The 16,314-nt window shown below is 46.1% G+C and overlaps 1 protein-coding gene and 1 long non-coding RNA gene across 8 annotated transcripts in view; one reads left to right on the top strand and one right to left on the bottom strand.

The window, feature by feature from the left end:
* Positions 1–224: 224 nt before the first annotated feature.
* On the top strand, positions 225–3,028 carry LOC113604682 (uncharacterized). The gene is made up of 4 exons (XR_003426701.2): positions 225–587; positions 1,406–1,554; positions 1,726–1,828; positions 2,489–3,028. It is a non-coding gene; the product is annotated as an uncharacterized LOC113604682 (long non-coding RNA).
* A 5,996-nt stretch (positions 3,029–9,024) lies between these two features.
* Positions 9,025–16,314, bottom strand: part of ADRA1A (adrenoceptor alpha 1A) — a 109,436-nt gene continuing 102,146 nt past the window's right edge. For 3 of the 7 annotated variants that reach the window (XM_053216400.1, XM_027077354.2, XM_027077356.2), the window contains one exon: positions 14,536–15,788. In XM_053216400.1, the coding sequence (XP_053072375.1) occupies positions 15,271–15,788 (518 nt within the window). In that variant the 3' untranslated portion in view covers positions 14,536–15,270. Of the gene's footprint in view, positions 10,695–10,802; positions 10,914–14,535; positions 15,789–16,314 lie in introns of those variants that run through there. The other 4 variants (XR_008295931.1, XM_053216399.1, XM_015062666.3 and 1 more) reach the window with 4 other exon arrangements.

Below are 16,314 nucleotides of genomic sequence, written 5' to 3'. Positions count from 1 at the left end.
ATGAATTTTGTTTGTTACATGGAGGGAAAGGTGGTGATATCAACTCAACCAAGTACTGAAACCTGGAGAAGGTGGCATGGTCCACGAACACTGCATAGTTGGCAAATATCCCTACAGGGGCCTTATTCACCGCAACAATTGTTAAGGGTTACAGGAAAAGCGTAGCAGCGAAAATCAGCCATTCAGCCCACATTTGCTTCTCTGGCAAAGTGGAAATGCCATGTTTGTATTTTTAACACATCTAATGAGTAGACAAGCAGAAAAGCTGCCGTAAGCCAGGAAATATCACGGGGTTCATGTTTGAACAGCATCAGCTTTATTTACTAAAATACAGTTTTGAGTTCACAGACAAAATGAACTTCCAGAATGATTTTCTTTAGCCCCAGCAAGTCAAGTCCTTCCCAGTCGTTAATTGATTGTAGAAATGCAGTTCCAAGGTCTTCATTTTTGTTTCAGTTTCTCCCACCACCTCTGCTGCATTTGATTTGCAAAATCTCCCAGGTACCCTTAGCTACTATGGCGGTGTCCTGATACAGCATAAGATACCGACCCTTCAATGATGGATGTTGTGAAAGCCAGCCTCGTGGGTCTGTAGTGATCCATTTATTTTCTGCATTGTGTGTGTGTGGGGGGGGGGGGGGGTGGTGGTGGTAGGGAAAACACTTTATTTTAATACTGTACAACATTTCCTTGTTAAAAACAATTCTTCAATTAAAAAAAAAAAACACTGAATTGCATCATGTAAGACTTGTTTGCAAAGACTTCCAAAGCATTTGGTTATTCTTAATGATTCAGGTTCAACAAATGTTTATTTGCACAATGAGAAAGAAATAGACTTTTTTTTTCTGTTTAGCCATCCCACTGTAATGCTGTGTTAAGTCTTGAAAACAAAGAGAATCAGACAATTGAGAAACCAAGGCTTTTCGATACTCAGCCAGGCCAAACATAGGAGCTCTAACAGGAAAGCCGCTGGTTCATTATTTACTGGCTCTTCCTTGGTTCATCCTTGGTTTAAACAGAGTAAGAAGAAAACCAGGCATGGTTTTCCTGCACGGAACCTGGGGAATGGGGTTTGCAGAGCCAACTGGCCACCATGAAATGTGAGGCTGATTTCCATGTGCCCCGACAGACTGGAGGGGGAGGCAACCCCAGCACATACCTGAGGTTCACCAGCCCCTGGGCCTTTGCACGGGTTCATTCCTTACTTGCTAGGAACGACTCCCTCTGTTTCCCACTCCATTTTGTCCTCCAAGATCCAAATGAGAGGTCCACCCTTTTTGAAAAGCCTGACTCCGAGGGTGGCTTTAGTGCCTTACACTAAACTCTCCTGGCCTTGCGTGAGTTCTTGTGTCACGGAGCTTACCACGTTCTACTACAATTGTTGACTTTCCTGTCCTCTCCGTAGACCACAGGCACCCTGAGAGGGAGGATCATGTGTCCACCCTTGTTTCCTCCACTGTCTGGAGCTGAGCCTGGAGCCCTCATGGAATATTACAGAATGGACATAGGAGGGAAAGAACTGCTGTATGCAATGACAGCTTCCCTTGGAAAAAGGTGATCTGGTTTTGCAGCATGGCCTCCTGTGCTTTTACAGACATGCTAGAATTTGAGGGACACAAAGGGAGCTTAAGAATGCAACAGAGGAAGTTGTACTATGCTGACTCTCAAAACACTGCACTATTTCTCCCCCAAACCTGCTTTTCTCTCTTATTTTTACATCCACAGCCTCTCCTTCAGTCACTATTGTCCCAGTAATGACAAGAGTAATATGTTAGACTTTTGTCTTAGTCAGGTGAATGTTCAACAAAGAAGTAAATCCATGTGGCAGGTAAGACTTACAGATTTCTGAGGAGGATTCAAAAGACAGTGGGTAGCAGGAAGCGGGGGGGTGGGCTGGCACCCCCTTCATTTGACCATGAGGACAGCACTCACGGCCATGAAGCTGGCTTCATGTGATGGATGTATGCCTCCTCAAAAAAAAAAAAAAAAAAAAAAAAAAGGCACATTGACCTTTAATGACTTACATTAATACTTTCAATATACTAAGCATCATGCGTAAACATGACCAAAACTGTAGAGGGTAAGAATTCTTACTACGAACCCAATGTATCCATTTTCGAAAGTCAACACGACCAAAATTCTGTAGAGTAAGAATTCTTACTACAAACCCAATGTATCCATTTTCACAAGTTCAAACTTTGGTAGAGCTGGTTCTTTGTAAACTGAGGCCCACATTTATTTCCCTGTTGGCCAACCCAGTCCCATTCTGCTCCCTATGAGACGATGTTCTCAGTTTTCCTTCCCCTAGCACTGAAAGAATGAAAAAAACTCTTCTTTGTAATTTAGGCCAGCACCAACCCGTTCACCCTTGCCATTGCCCGGCTTCTCAAAACCCAGAAGACCGAAATAGCCATAGACTGTGTTTACACAAAGCAGAGTGTGCCAAGAACTTCATCCCCAAAAGTGACTTTTCCCCCTCCGTTTAAAGCAAGTTTGAGATTCCGAGTCACAAGAGACCATTTGGCCCGGAGATGGCAGCAGGTCCCTGTCAAACACAGCTTCTCAAGATGGCTGCCTGCCCGACACAGACTGAGCCACGATGGGCGGAGCTTGCGGTATGGATTTTCCTGTGGAGCCACCTGCCCGGAAGGGTCCCAGAGATCGTTTAAGGGGGTCCACAGAAGTGCCAAGGCGCTCACTGGCAACTTGAAATTAGAGCTGAGATTGACTTGGTGTTCCCGTGATGTGGGTTTCAAGTCTGGCTGAAATCAAAACTGCCTTGGAGGGCATGCCTGGGAATTTGCTATTTTGTCTTGCATAAACTTCTGATAGTCACCCAGGCCTGCTGGTGCCCTATTTCTTTAGATGGTTTTAATCCCAAACTGTGCTTCAAATGTTCTACTGTTTTCCAGGGGTCAACATTACTTCTCTTTCTTAGAACATCGTTTATGTAATTACACTCACACACCTTTTATATTAGGACTGCATGCTATGTAGTGTCTTTCAGACCACAGTAAGACAATGCCTCCTATTGCCAAGTAAGCAGTTAATTTGAGAAAGATTGCAATCACCATCACTGGGGACTCTCGTTCTAGGCTGTCTATAATCTGAGAACTTGGTGAAAAGCTGTAAACTAGTACAGTGGGTCTGATTTTTTAAAAATTAAAACAAAATGCTCTGGTAGGGAAATTTCCAACCCCAAGAAAATAGCATAGTTGTGGTAGATGGTGGGGGGGGGGAGGCGGGGTGTACATAACTGAAACTTGGGATTAGGTGCCCGCATTCTAAATTTAGGAATGATAGCACCCAGGCAATGGTATAACACCTCTTGCGACTTTCGAATGAAAGCGCTATTAGTGCCTTGAACTAGTGAAGACCCACGTCTGGACACAGATCAGTCTGAACCGAGGTAGAAAGCAAAGGAAAGTGAGAGATTTACCCCATTGTTTCTTGCACGGGGAGCTCTCGGTGCTTTAAGACACCTTAAAGGTGATGTAACTTATAATAATGTTCTATTTATATAGTGTTTGGGAGGGGAAATGAAGACAGGGAAAGGGTGCCAGCGTTTGTTGGGTGCCCGCGATGATTTCATACGGTTTATCAGCCCATGAGACATTTTCACGTGTGCTAGTTCGTTTGCCTGCCCCATGTCCCAGGTGAGAAAACGCAGTCAAGGGAGGTCAAATGACTTGTCCGGGATCACTTAGGTGGGTACAGAGATGGGGGCCTGAAATTAAGCCCCGGCCTTGTGGCTCCCAGGCCACGGCTCTTCTCGGTTCTCTTGTGAAAACACTTCTTTTGTAAAGTGACTGAAAAATCTTACATTTCACCATATCTGAATGCGCGATGGACTTGGCACAGAGTAGATGCTCTAAGTGTAATTTCTCCTACTTACTCTCCGCATACTTTATCACAGTGCCCCGTATGGAGCACGCTCATTTCGTTGTCTGCAATATTGGGTTAAGTAGGTGCGGTATTACTGGAAAGTGGGCTGCCTGGGACTTGTTATGCCCCAGAGACAAAAGGAGCTATTTTCTTCCCTCCACATCTGATGAAGAAAGCATGTGTTGTGATTCAGGCTGTAAAAGCCGAGGCAAGAATTGCTGTTGCAGAATGTCAGTGACCACGGGTTGTAGTTGCGGTGTCGGCATCGGACACGATGTTCACAATAGTGAAGGCCGAGGGTAGGGGGAGCTGCTGGAGGTGGGGACAAAAGCAAGCGTGGGACCCCCCTTTTTAATCCAGTTAGTCTCTAGCCAACGTTTGCCTCTCTTAAGAAAGTACGGAGACAACTAACAATGAGCTGTTATTCGAACATTTGGAATACTTGCTTGTTTTGTTCTTACAAACATTTCATCATCTTACTTGAGTAGCCTTCTCGTCAGGTTGCATTTGGGCAGCCTTATTTTTGATTAAAGCTACCTATCCGTCAATGCTCCCTCTTTCTCTGCTCTTTGCAAGGACTGTCACCTCTGCTAGGGCACAGGGGCTGCGTGGGGGAGGTGCTGTGGACTGCAAAGCATTCGTGCTCAGCTTTTGATTAATGAGCCAAGGGCCTCCCAACCAGTGAGACTTCAATTAGCCAAGCTGCAAAGCTGAAACCTTTTCATTATGAAGATAAGGCTGAGTTTAGCAAAAGGAATGAGGACCAGACTGGGGAAGAAAGACAAGTTTCTTGTTGTCGTCTTTTCTGTTGTGGTTGTGTTTTAGTAGAAAAATCAATAAGCCATTGCTACACTCAATCAATATATCCCAATGTTTTGGGATGGTTTGGCCTTAAACACACTTAATACTTTGGTAGGCCCTGGCTTTTCATGTGATTTTTTTTCCTCCTGTAATTTCTAGATTGGATTGAAGCTGTTCTGAAGCACAAACTCTTAGCCAACAAGGCTGCTCCATTGTGATAGATACTGTGGGGCCAGAAACCCTTCCAGTAAGAGATGTGCCCCAGGGAGGGGGCAGGGGGATGGGAAACCCAAGTTCCTTGCCCAGAAAGCACAACAGTACGTGCTATGCAGTTAGAGCAGTCCCAGTCCTTCCAAGTGAGGATAAATGCTCCTGGCTTCCCAGCAGGAACCAGGCAGAAGAGAAGACATCACCCCGTGGCTGTCAGAGAAGCACCTTGCGGGCGAACAATTCGTCTACAATAAAAGGCTTAGGTGGGTGGATAAAACAGAAATGGGACTGGATTTCCCAACAGAAGCAAGGTGACCAGGCCGAGATAGTCTGAAACCACACAGGGTGGGCAGCATTCCCCGAGAGGCAGGAGCAGCAATGACTGTATACTATAGTCCCTGAGGGCCTGGGACAGGAATAGTGGGAGGTGGTCTTCAGAAGGTCAGAATTAAAATGCCTTTTAGCAGGGAATGACCATCTACATCCACACATCCAGCCAAGTCAGTGTAGCTTCCTTTCCTCTACTCTTTCTAGGCTGGGAGACAGTGGAGGAAAAGCTACCCAAAGGCTCATTGGCGTTCATTTTTCAAGCGGCTCCTGGTGCAGAGCAGACGTTGAAACATAGCATGAACTCACCCATCGCTGGGGTTGGGACCCAGTGGTGATCTTTCCCTCAGTCTGCTCCTCAGTGACCCATTTCCTGGGACTGGGTTCTGCTGTTGGTTGTTCACCCCATTTATCTCTGTCTCACTTTGCTCTCAGGGTCTAGGTTCTGTCCCCTTCCTTGGTGGTGGTCTGCTTTCCTGCATGCAGATGCCTCCCAGGGGATCCTATGCCTGCCCGACTCAAGATGGCAGCTAACCTGGACTTCCTCACTGCTGTGCTCGGCACCCCTGATTAGAATCTCACTGTAACTTTTCAGAAGCCCAGTAACTATTACCTGAGCTGTCCTGGTGCATCATCTGGCATTTCCAAGGCCCTGGACTTGATCTTCCAGCCCCTTCCTGTAACTAGCGCTTGGCTCTGGTCCCATGTCCCTCTTCATCTCCTGTCTGCTTGCTTGCTCAGGAGGGGCCCTGCTCCTTAGATAGGATCCCCTAGGGGCTGTGCACTGCTCTGGGCATCCAAAGACACACGACAGCTCCTGCTCTCCAGGAGGTTTCATCTAAAGACAGAACCTGTAGAGGCACAGTGTAAAGTACATTTTAAAGTGAAAAAAATATATAGATAGATTTTTTAAAAAGGAACAGAAGGATGAAAAAATAAAGTGCACAATTGGTTGTCAGGCCCAATCTAGAGAGAATTTGGAGAGGATGGTCAGGAAGGGCTGAATTTGAACTTTTGATTTGAAGAAAAAATCTGGATAGGTTTTCATGGGCAGAAAGGACAGAGTGGGGAGGAAAGTGTTAGGAGCTAAATTCCCCTACTCTCCCCTCCCCCCCCATTTCGTCTGTTGAAGCCCTAATCCCCAAGACTTTAGAATATAGCTGCATTTGGACAAAGGATCTTTAAAGAGGCAGTTTAGGTTAAATGAGGTCATTGGGGTGGGCCCTGATCCAATCTGTGTCCTGAGAAAAAGGGGAGATTAGGACACAGACACACAGAGGGAAGGTGATGTGTAGACGCTGGGGGAAGGCGGCCATCTGCAAGCCAAGGAAGGAGGCTACAGAAGAAAGAAGCCTGCAGAACCTTGACCTCAGACATCCAGCCTCCAGAACTGCGAGAGAATCAATGTCTGGTGTTGAAGCCCCTCTGTCAGTGGTACTTTGCTATGGCAGCCCCAGCAGACTACTACAGGGGGATTACAAATGCACGGAGCCGCGTCAGCAGAAGCAGGAGCACACTGGGTAGGAGAGCACCCTCTGCGTAAAGAAGAATGTTTCCTGGCCCAAAGTTATGATGAAAGAATAGAAGGAATCCATGGGTAAGTTCTAGGAGCGGAGGGGCTGGTGGGGACCGGGTCAGGGGTGGGAGCACCACATGAGAAGGAGCACCTTTCCCCCAGTTGAGTTTTGTTGAGTTTTGCCTAGGGTGTACCTTCTGAGGGAACAATCATTGCTTAATGCTGACATGAAACCAAGTTTACTTTGGGATTAATTATGGTCTCGAAGGCCCTAAGGGCTAAGAGGAGAAGTGAAAAGTAAAGGCACACAGAGGCAAGAGACAAACAATGCAGAAGAGAAAGAGAAGGTGACATTGTAGGGCTCACTAAAGACTTTTGAAACGTCAGAGTGAGAGGTGGCACTGATAAAAGAGATGCTTACCTGTGGATAGGGAGAGAAATAACCCAGAAACCACCCCTGAGCACCAGCACTTTGTGTTTGCACCCTTCATTTGGAACTAATAGTACAAGAACAGAAAGACCGCAATGGGGGCACATGTTCAAGTCCTGGGGGAGGGGCTTGAAGTGTACCTCGCTCTGTGGACCCATCTTCTGCCTGGGGCTCCCTGGAGGCTCCAGATATCTGAGCTTGCCGTGTCAGGCTTGACTAGGGGAGGGGACGGGAGAAGTGAGGGAAACCCCCCCTTGTCACCCAGAACTCTGCACGGAGCACCGTATCCCAGGGGAACAGGCACCTTCTGGGACAAGGGTGCTTACCCCAGCATTCATTGCTCATAAGTTTAAAAAATAGTAGAGGGTGGAATGATGTAGAGAGAGAGGCAGGGATATGGAAGGGAAACTGGAAAGGAGAGAGGGAAAGGACCAAGATGGAAGGGGATGGAGAGGGAAGAGAAGTGGCCACGTAGTGTGGCCCAAGCCTTCCTTGCTGTGCCCAACGTAGGCACTGGTGTTAGCACTGATATTTTTGGTATTGCTACATTATTATATATATTACTGATATAATTATTGATATCTCCAGGTCCTTCCTTACCAGTTCTGCACCCACTCCCATTCCATGCCTTACCCCCTGGCCCTGCTGCAGAGTCTCATCTCTCAACACTGTGGACGTTACCCTAGGCCACCAGAATTGCACACCTTGTGTCCAACTGACAACATATTCTTCCCCTTCACTGCCCAGCAGGACCAGAGAGGGGACGGGGAAGGAAGTCCCTCCGATAGCATGCTAACTTCGAGAAACATGGCTTTGTCATCACAGGGGAGGGTTAAGTGTTTCCCCACAGCAATGCCATTTTGAGTTTAGTTAGGTCATGTCAGATGTAACCAAAAATGAAAAACAGGGAAAGAAGAAGGAAAAGGATGAGGAAGAGAGGGAGAAGTCCTGCTAGAAGCTAGTATTTGTCTTTGGAAGATATCCTTTCCCTCCTGCACCTCTTTCTGTACCCTCCTTCTTGGGGATCCCCAGGGTGGACCCTCGAATTTCCTGGTGCAGGGTGCTATGATCTGAAGGCCTTCCCAAGAGCCAAGTGAGGCCCCCAAAGCCTCTAGGGACCCCCACTTCAGCAGGCCTCAGTGCTCTTGGAGGGATTTCACACCGGTCACGGTCAAATGGCACTCACTGATTGTTGCGGAGTCAGATGGATTGTGCTGGGAGATTTTGCCAGTGGTGTGAGAAGCTGAAAGACCCCCGCCCCTGCCCCAACCTCCCTGTAGACTCCCGGAGCTTCTGCAGCCTGCTTCTTCTACAGAACCCGAAAGTGGGAAGGGGTGGTTGGTGCCTCCCTCTTGTCCTCGTGCCCGGATAGCAAATTGCAGTGATGAACTAAAATATGTCTTTTGGGTGAGTGGGTTACATGGAGCAAGCCGCCCCCCCCAACCCCCCGCCACGTATGAACTTGGCACCCTCCAACAAATCACGAAGGTTGGAAATACTAACGTAGTCAATCGGAGATGTATCAATGGCATATTTTTTTTAAAAAGATGCTTGTAAGCTAGACACTAAAATCCACTGCTTGACATTATTATTAGTATTCCTATACCATAAGCTAGAGATGCCATAGATCAAGGACGGCAAAGTAGAGCCCATGGGCTGTATCTGGCCCACGGCCTGTTTTTTATGCAATGACCTATGAACTAAGGATGGGTTCTATGTTCTTAGAGGATCATCCAAAAAAAAAAAAAAGGCAAAAAAAAGAAAAAAAAGATGTGTGACAGAGACCATATGGCCCACAATGCCTCCAATATTTACTATCTAGCCATTTACAGGAAAAGTTTGCCAGCCCCATGTATACATTAAATAGATTTTTTATTTTTTAGTTGGTTTGGGAACACCCCTCCCCTCCCCCATCTATAACAATGCTACTTGGCAACACGCATTCTTGACTTTGCAACAGATGAACTTGGAACACACCCAGCTGGGGACTGTCTGTGCCTCTTAAGTATTTTTTTGTGCCAAATGCAGTGCCCGGTGCAGGAGAGGAAGAGGGCAGTTTGCCGACAATGACAAAACGGTACTGTAACAACCACCCTCAGGCTCACCTGAGCCTTCCAGAAAGTCCCTTTTCCATCTTTGCATTCCTGAGGTCCTTAGGTTGTTAATCACTGCTGGCTTTGCCTTACAGTGTCACCCTATCGAGGAAGCCAAGAGCCCCCTGCTCTGCTTACTTCCTTGGCTCTGGTCCTGCCTATCTGGGGAGACAGAACAGAATCACATTTGCTTGTCCTTTAGCCAATAAGGAAAACAGAGACAAATGTGCACTGAGCCCCTAGGACAATCTTGCACTGGCCAGCCGCTGGCAAGGATGTAATAGCAGAGAAGGTGACAATGGAACTGAAAATGTGGATCAGAGACAAATGAGTGACATATGAAATTCACGGTCCCAAGAAACACAGTGGACCTTGGGGATACTGAGGGCATCACGAAAAGAGGAGTCAGAGGTTGGATATGGGGCTATTCAAAGCATCCTTAAATCTCTATGCCCCCTTGTTTCTCCATGTGTTCAGTAGAGATAATACACCCTTCCTTCTCTCTGTCCTTCACAGGAATGACCCGAGATAGGCGAAATTACCTGGACAAGTACAAAGCGTTACATAAACGGAAGGAAATACTAAGCTCACACTGGGACTTTCTGTTTTAGCTTCTTTTCTGTTGCATCCGAATGCACCTACTGTACCTGGGCTTTTTAACAGGTCGGTGCCTTCATTATTTTTTTCCTACAAACACAGTAGGGATTTGCTCTTAGATTTCTTCTTACCTGATCAAGTCTCTGCTTCTCATAGTTTAACACTAAGCATTTCCAGCTTATGAGGTGGCTACGTTGACTATGATATCAAGGGACAGTGATGTAATTAATGACTGAGCGACACGGAAAGGAAAGATAATCATTTTGTTTTGGGAAACAGAGAAGCAACCAGCTTCAGGGCAGTTCCTTGCTTATCAGTTGTAGCAAATATTACTAAACCATGCATCCCGCTTTGAGCGATGCCCCGGGGTAGGTCTTCCCTTCCTTCTCAACACTGCCCCCTGCCCACCGCCATAGCTTTCCTTTTAGGCGGGAGACTCCGGAATCCATATTGCAGCAGCAAAGAAGAAATGCCATTTTCCTGCACAGGGCAGATGGGTTCCACCCTCAGCCCCCATGACATCTGGGTCTTGGGAGGCATGAGGGAAGCAAGGCAGATGGGGGCAACGGCAAGGGGCTGGGTGTCCTCTGCCAAAATCCTAATTTGCTTTTTGCCAGCCCAGCCCCCAAAGTCATCTCCACTCATTCATCTTGCGGGGACTTTGGAGGGCCAGGAGGCCACTGTTGTCATTGCCTTTTGAAGACGGTGGACCCCACAGCAGCTTGGGCTCAGCCCTGCTCCCCAGCACAGCACGTAGACAAGGAGCAGGTGCCAACAGTGTGTTCCAATCGGGCTGGACCGGAGCTGTGTGCAGGCAGTTTCATGGTTAAAAGTCCTAGTAGTATAAAAAGAAATCAGATCAACGGTGAGCACACCTCTGATGCCTTCCTACTGGCCACCACTGCCTTCTTTTGGGTCACCCTAGTTTTGCTGGCGGAGTTACCTTCCATGTGCTTGGGCTCCCTTCTCCCTTTTGCTGACGAGCAGAGCTCTTTCCTTAATTAAGTCAACAAGCACTCATACGTAGAGGCAGCATCTCTTTTGGCAAGGGGACCTGTGCAGAACCAACCCCAGAAGCAAATGAGAATGTTTGTCAAGCCGTGATCAAGTAGCTGCGATTAATGAGCGAATGATTACCTGCCCCGGCAGATAGTTGCGAAAATGTTCTCGTTCCCAGGCCGGGACCACGAGACCTACTGGGTCAGAAGGTCTGCGTGACATTTCACTTTGAGGGGGTGAGGCAATCTGAGATACTCAGGGCATAAAGCTTTCATTTGCAAAAGGAAATCCAAGAACAGGTGAATGCCAGCTAATCCATAGCCACGGATGCCACCTGATTCTTCATTTTCAAGGGTTGCCTATGTGTCTGGCTACCTGGGGATCAGCATTCTGAGCCATTTCCTTATAGGGACTGATATGAAATCCACATGATTGATATGCTCTCTGGGCTCCGTAATTCCTGGAGATATAGCTACAATTCCTTCTCTCTCTTCGACTCAAAAAAAAAAAAAAAACAAAAAACAAAAAACACAACCCCAAATGACGTTGGAATACAGGTGAGAGTAATGTTGTATCTGTTTTTGGTCTGTTTTGAAAAGAGATCTACTTCCTGAAGGTGTGCCAATTAACTGTGGCTGGTAGTCAAGAACATCAACTTACTACACAATGTGTTTTGCCATACCCACAACCGTGTTTTGCCATTCTGGGTCAATGAAGCCTCTTCTGCATTCTGTTATATGCCCATCTTCTCCCAGTTTGATATAATTTGTCTTTCTTGCCAGGCCTGAATAACTTACCGTGTCATTATCCCCTAAAAATTGTTGCAGTCTGAAAGGTAGAATTGTACACACGAGATCCTCTAATTATGATCTGTTTGGGGGGGATTTGGCTGGGGTGGAGTTGGGCAACACATTTACTGAGGTTAAATGGAAGGCAAATCCCAAAGAGACAAGACATTAAAACATTTGGGTGTAGTTTCGTATCCTCAGCATATCCAATCTAAACTGGGGAGCATTCACCCCTACTAATTAGGGGGCAGAGGCACTGGGAGAAACAGGTAAGACTTTAGCATTATAGGCAGCTCCAGGACTGAATCATGGTCCCTCACTGGCCTATAGCAAATCTTTAATCACTCTTAACGCTCAGATTTTTATCTCTATAATAGAAACGTGAAATTGATATGAGATTTAGAGATAACGGGGTACAAGACGCCCTGCCAATGCCCGGCACACCAAAGAACCTAACAAAAAAGCCTTAAGAATATATTTATTTATCCAAACATCGCTGTCCACCATGGATGGATGATCCCAGGTAGGTAGTGAGAGTTCAAAGCCTTAATATTTTGGGGAGCGTTAGCATACACAAAATGATGACAGCAGAGTGGTCTTGGATGAGACACAAGTGAGGCAAGAGGAAGAAAACTGTGACAAGCAAAGTGCTCTCCTGAAATCCTTGCAGTAACTTGGGGAAATGTCTGAGTACAGACATCCAAGGTCTTTCTTAAGGCATGCAATTTGAACTGCAGAAGCAACTCAAATTTTGCCCATCCCATTATGTCAAGTTGATTCTTTGTGATGTTCAGACAGTCTCAAAGCAACTGCTTTTTATAACACATTTGAGAAAACATTTTGACCACTGTTACTCTGGGTAAAGTCTTCAAACTACAAATAGAAGCAGTAAACATGTGAGTATAAATATGACAATCATTTGTTTAACTGTGACCATTTTGGAGAGTTTTTGGCATGCTCAAAGGTACAGAGATTTTTGTGGATGAGTAAAATATAACTCAAGTATTGTTTATCCCACTTTGACTAAGTCTTGGGTGACATTATCAATTTCTTGTAAAATTGGCATGTTTATACTTAATATCATGTTATGGGAAAGGAAATAAATGTTAAAGTTTGCCTCCCTGGAGGGAGTGTGATTGGTGAAGAGTGTAGCAGATAATTTATTTATGGATAGTTTCACATGAATACAATTGTCATGGCTTTTATCTGATGACCGAAAGATTTTCTAGCTGCTTGTTTTGATTAGAAATGGCATTAATGCTGGCTTTCTGGTGATCCTTAGCTTTCTAAAATCCAACATTTAGGGGCACCTGGGTGACTCAGTCAGTTAAGCATTCAACTCTTGATGTGGGCTCAGGTCACGCTCTCACGGTCATGAGATCGAACCCTGTGGGGGCTGTGCAGAGCCTGCTTGGGATTCTCTCTCTCCTGTCTCTCTGCTCCTCCCCATCCCCTCCCTCCCCAAATAAAACCTAAAATTTACATGTGTCTGGAAATGTGTCTAAGAGAGCCGTATTTTACGGAAACAAAACATTTACCATTCTTTTCCCGGGGATGCTGTTCCTGTAAAAGGGAGCCTGGGAAAAGTGGTTTTTAAAATTCAGATCCTGGACGAAACTCTTGTCAACAATGAAACTTATCTTTCGTGTCAAGGCAGAAGAGAAGTTTTGTATGTTCAAGTCCTTTCTTGATGCTTACGTCCATAATAGGACACCCACATCTGGTAGAGCTGTTATGGGACATGCAGACAGGCCCAGAGTCTAAAAATCCAGCCAATATCTAATGCCAGAATCAAAGTTATAAGCACAAGGCATACATAGTGTGTGTGTCTGGTCAGCAAGAGGACATTCTCCAGAAAGGGCTGAAAAGGCAAAATATTTTAGGTCCCGGCACAACCAGCCACGAACTCAAATCCACATGCAAACATCCGCCGCCCCCGCCCCATGGCAGTGTGCAAAGGTATTAGCCTTCAAGGCGCACTTGAAGAAATTATCATTGTGCTGCGAGGGAAGAAGAAAAGATCACAAGCTCCTACCTTTGCTGTGAAAGTTAAACAAGGGCTGCAATCTCCTTGGGAATTCTTAAGAGGAAATTACTCAAGTGGGGGGAAGAGGCCACAGAAATGGTCGACCAGTAGTTTTTAGACCAGTGATTCTAGTCCAGAATTATTCTAAAAACATAAGTCATATTTTAAATTCTTACTGTGGCACGTGAAAAATATTTTAATTTTTGCATATCATAATCATCTTCATCTTTAGTAATATTCAGAGTTATGAAGGTTTACCAAAATTTGGAACACATAAAGCAAGTTCCCCACATCCCTGTAGAAAGTGGGGATAGATGAAGTGAACAGGTTCCTGGATCTTTTACCAGAAGCAATGGGCCTCTGTCAAAAACTATTTGCAAATTCCTCCTTTAGATGGTTTTCTGGTGACCAGTCAGTCTCCTCTCAAGCTAAGCGTGTGTATCTTTCAAAGTTCGGGAAGGGTATCCCTGGATCATAAGGCTCATTCCACCAGGCTGCATGTGCATTCAGGACCTTGAACCTCATTCATTATGCGGTAGCGAAGCAGCTGAGAAAAAACGGAAGTCAGGATGTGCCTTTCAAAGGACTGCAAGCTCTGAATTTTCATAATGGAGTTCTGGAAAAAGTAAGCCATTTGCCAAGAAAAGCCTTTCTAAGCCACATCAAAAAGGCTGTGCAGTAAGTATGCAGCCTCTTAGCATGAAATCAGCACCCACTCCACCCCAACCTCTTGATCTTTAAGTAGGTTTCACAAGAAGCCTTCCTCGATTTGATCTTGGCATTGGCTACTGGAATTTTTTCTGTAGCAGTAAGTTGAAAAAACGGGCCCTCACCTCTACTGTCTCCTATCAGGAAAAGCCACCTTTTCCCCAACTATCTAGACCCGAGCATAGAGGATGTGCCTCCATTAATTCCGAGGCAAAATGAGTGCCCCCTCCCCCTCATCTTTAGGGAATCAGGGGCAGCATCCAGTCAAACTGCTGCAAAAGGTAAACCTCACTGCCACGTTTCACCCAAGTTAAGCAACTGGACGGATCAGAAATGGTGGAGTTTAAAATGCGCTCTCGAAAGAATGTGCCTGGATGTTGGCCTCCATCTTAAGGCTCTTCCTCTCCAGGCCCTCTCCTTGTAAATATCCAACGTGGCTGTCAGTAAGTTTAGCCTGAGAATAAAATCCCCCTCACTCCATCAAGAAATAGCTCCAAACTTAGAGTGTGTGCTCAAAATATTCGTGATGAAATCATAACCTTATATTTATAGTCTTTTGGATTGTGTATGACATTCTGTTTCCCATGGTGGTTTTCGTTGCAAGGGCCAGACGTGGAAAGCGGCCTCAGAGGATGACCGCGAGAGCATTAGCCTCAAGGAAATGCTGTTTATCGTCATTTAGAGCTGGATGGTCGTGTGACATCCCCCTTCTTCCCTGAGCCTTACCCACTGCCCAAGGTCTCCTCCCCCACTCCGTTCCCACATGGTCCCTGGTCTGATGGTCCCGTCTTGTCATCCAGGAAGAGTGAACTGGCCTTCCGAGTAGGAAGTGGGGTGGGTGCCTAAGATCATCCCCCGCCCCCTGCCTTCCTTCTGACCTTTCCTGTCCTCTAGACTTCCTCCCCATTTTCACTGAGGGAGATGGTGTGGATCTTAATGGTTGGAACTTGGTGGTTCTCTCCATGGCTGGGGGTGGAGGGCCCCATACAGCAGCACACCTGCAAAAAGCTTTTACTTCTCACCCGGGCTGTGGTGCAGGCTGATTGGTCTTTGGACACTGTAATCCTGGCAGATTCACGGGGCATCGAAGAGAAAAATTTCCACTCACAGACCCCATCCGTCTTGGAGATCTTATAGAAGGTCTCTCCCGATCCCACTGGAATGCGCACCAGGTCCTTGTGTTGGCCCTCCAGGGCATGGCTGGGTGGGTGCAGGGTATAGCTCAGGGCGTGTTTGGAAGATTGCTTTCTGCGGAGACACTGGATTCTCAAGACATTCTGAAAGGCCTTTTTAAACTCTTGACTGGAGCATGGGTATATAATAGGGTTGATGCAGCTGTTTAGGTATCCGAGCCAAAACGCTATTTTAAAAACTGTTTCTGAGGGCTTGAAATCAGGGAAGAAAGACCCTAGAAGAAAACACACAGAGTCATCCACATTATTTGCAAGCCAACAGGCCAATTGGCTAGGGAAACAAGCAAATAAAAGCACACACATACTTTCGTCTCTCTAAAATGTTTCAAATGATTCCAAATGCACTTGGGTTTCTCATTTGACCGGCTAGCCCCTCTGAATGTAGCCCTTTCGTTGTATCCTCGGAGACCCTTCTCACCTGGTTCACGTGTGCAATACGTATTAAGGGAACCGACCCATCGGGTGGGTATGCACCAGTTCTCCATGATGAAACACCACGCGATGGCGGCGACGCAACTTTAAATAATAAGACGATGAAATTTCGGCTGAGTCGGCACATCCAAGTTGTTTTGACTGAATTTAAAAACAAGTTGGAATCCATTAAAATAATCCATATCGAAATGGGAATACCTAAATATGCCCTTTGTTCCTCGATGGGGTGTTATATAGACACAGCCTAAATAATTGCGAATCTCTTCTCTCCTGAGCAGGGGAGTTGTATGTTTTAATGAGAATCCAGCA

The sequence above is a fragment of the Acinonyx jubatus genome, chromosome B1, assembly GCF_027475565.1.
Source record: "Acinonyx jubatus isolate Ajub_Pintada_27869175 chromosome B1, VMU_Ajub_asm_v1.0, whole genome shotgun sequence".
In the NCBI taxonomy this organism is placed as follows: Eukaryota; Metazoa; Chordata; class Mammalia; order Carnivora; family Felidae; genus Acinonyx; species Acinonyx jubatus.
Note: the sequence above shows the minus strand (reverse complement) of the source record. Positions and strands in the feature narration are given on the sequence as shown.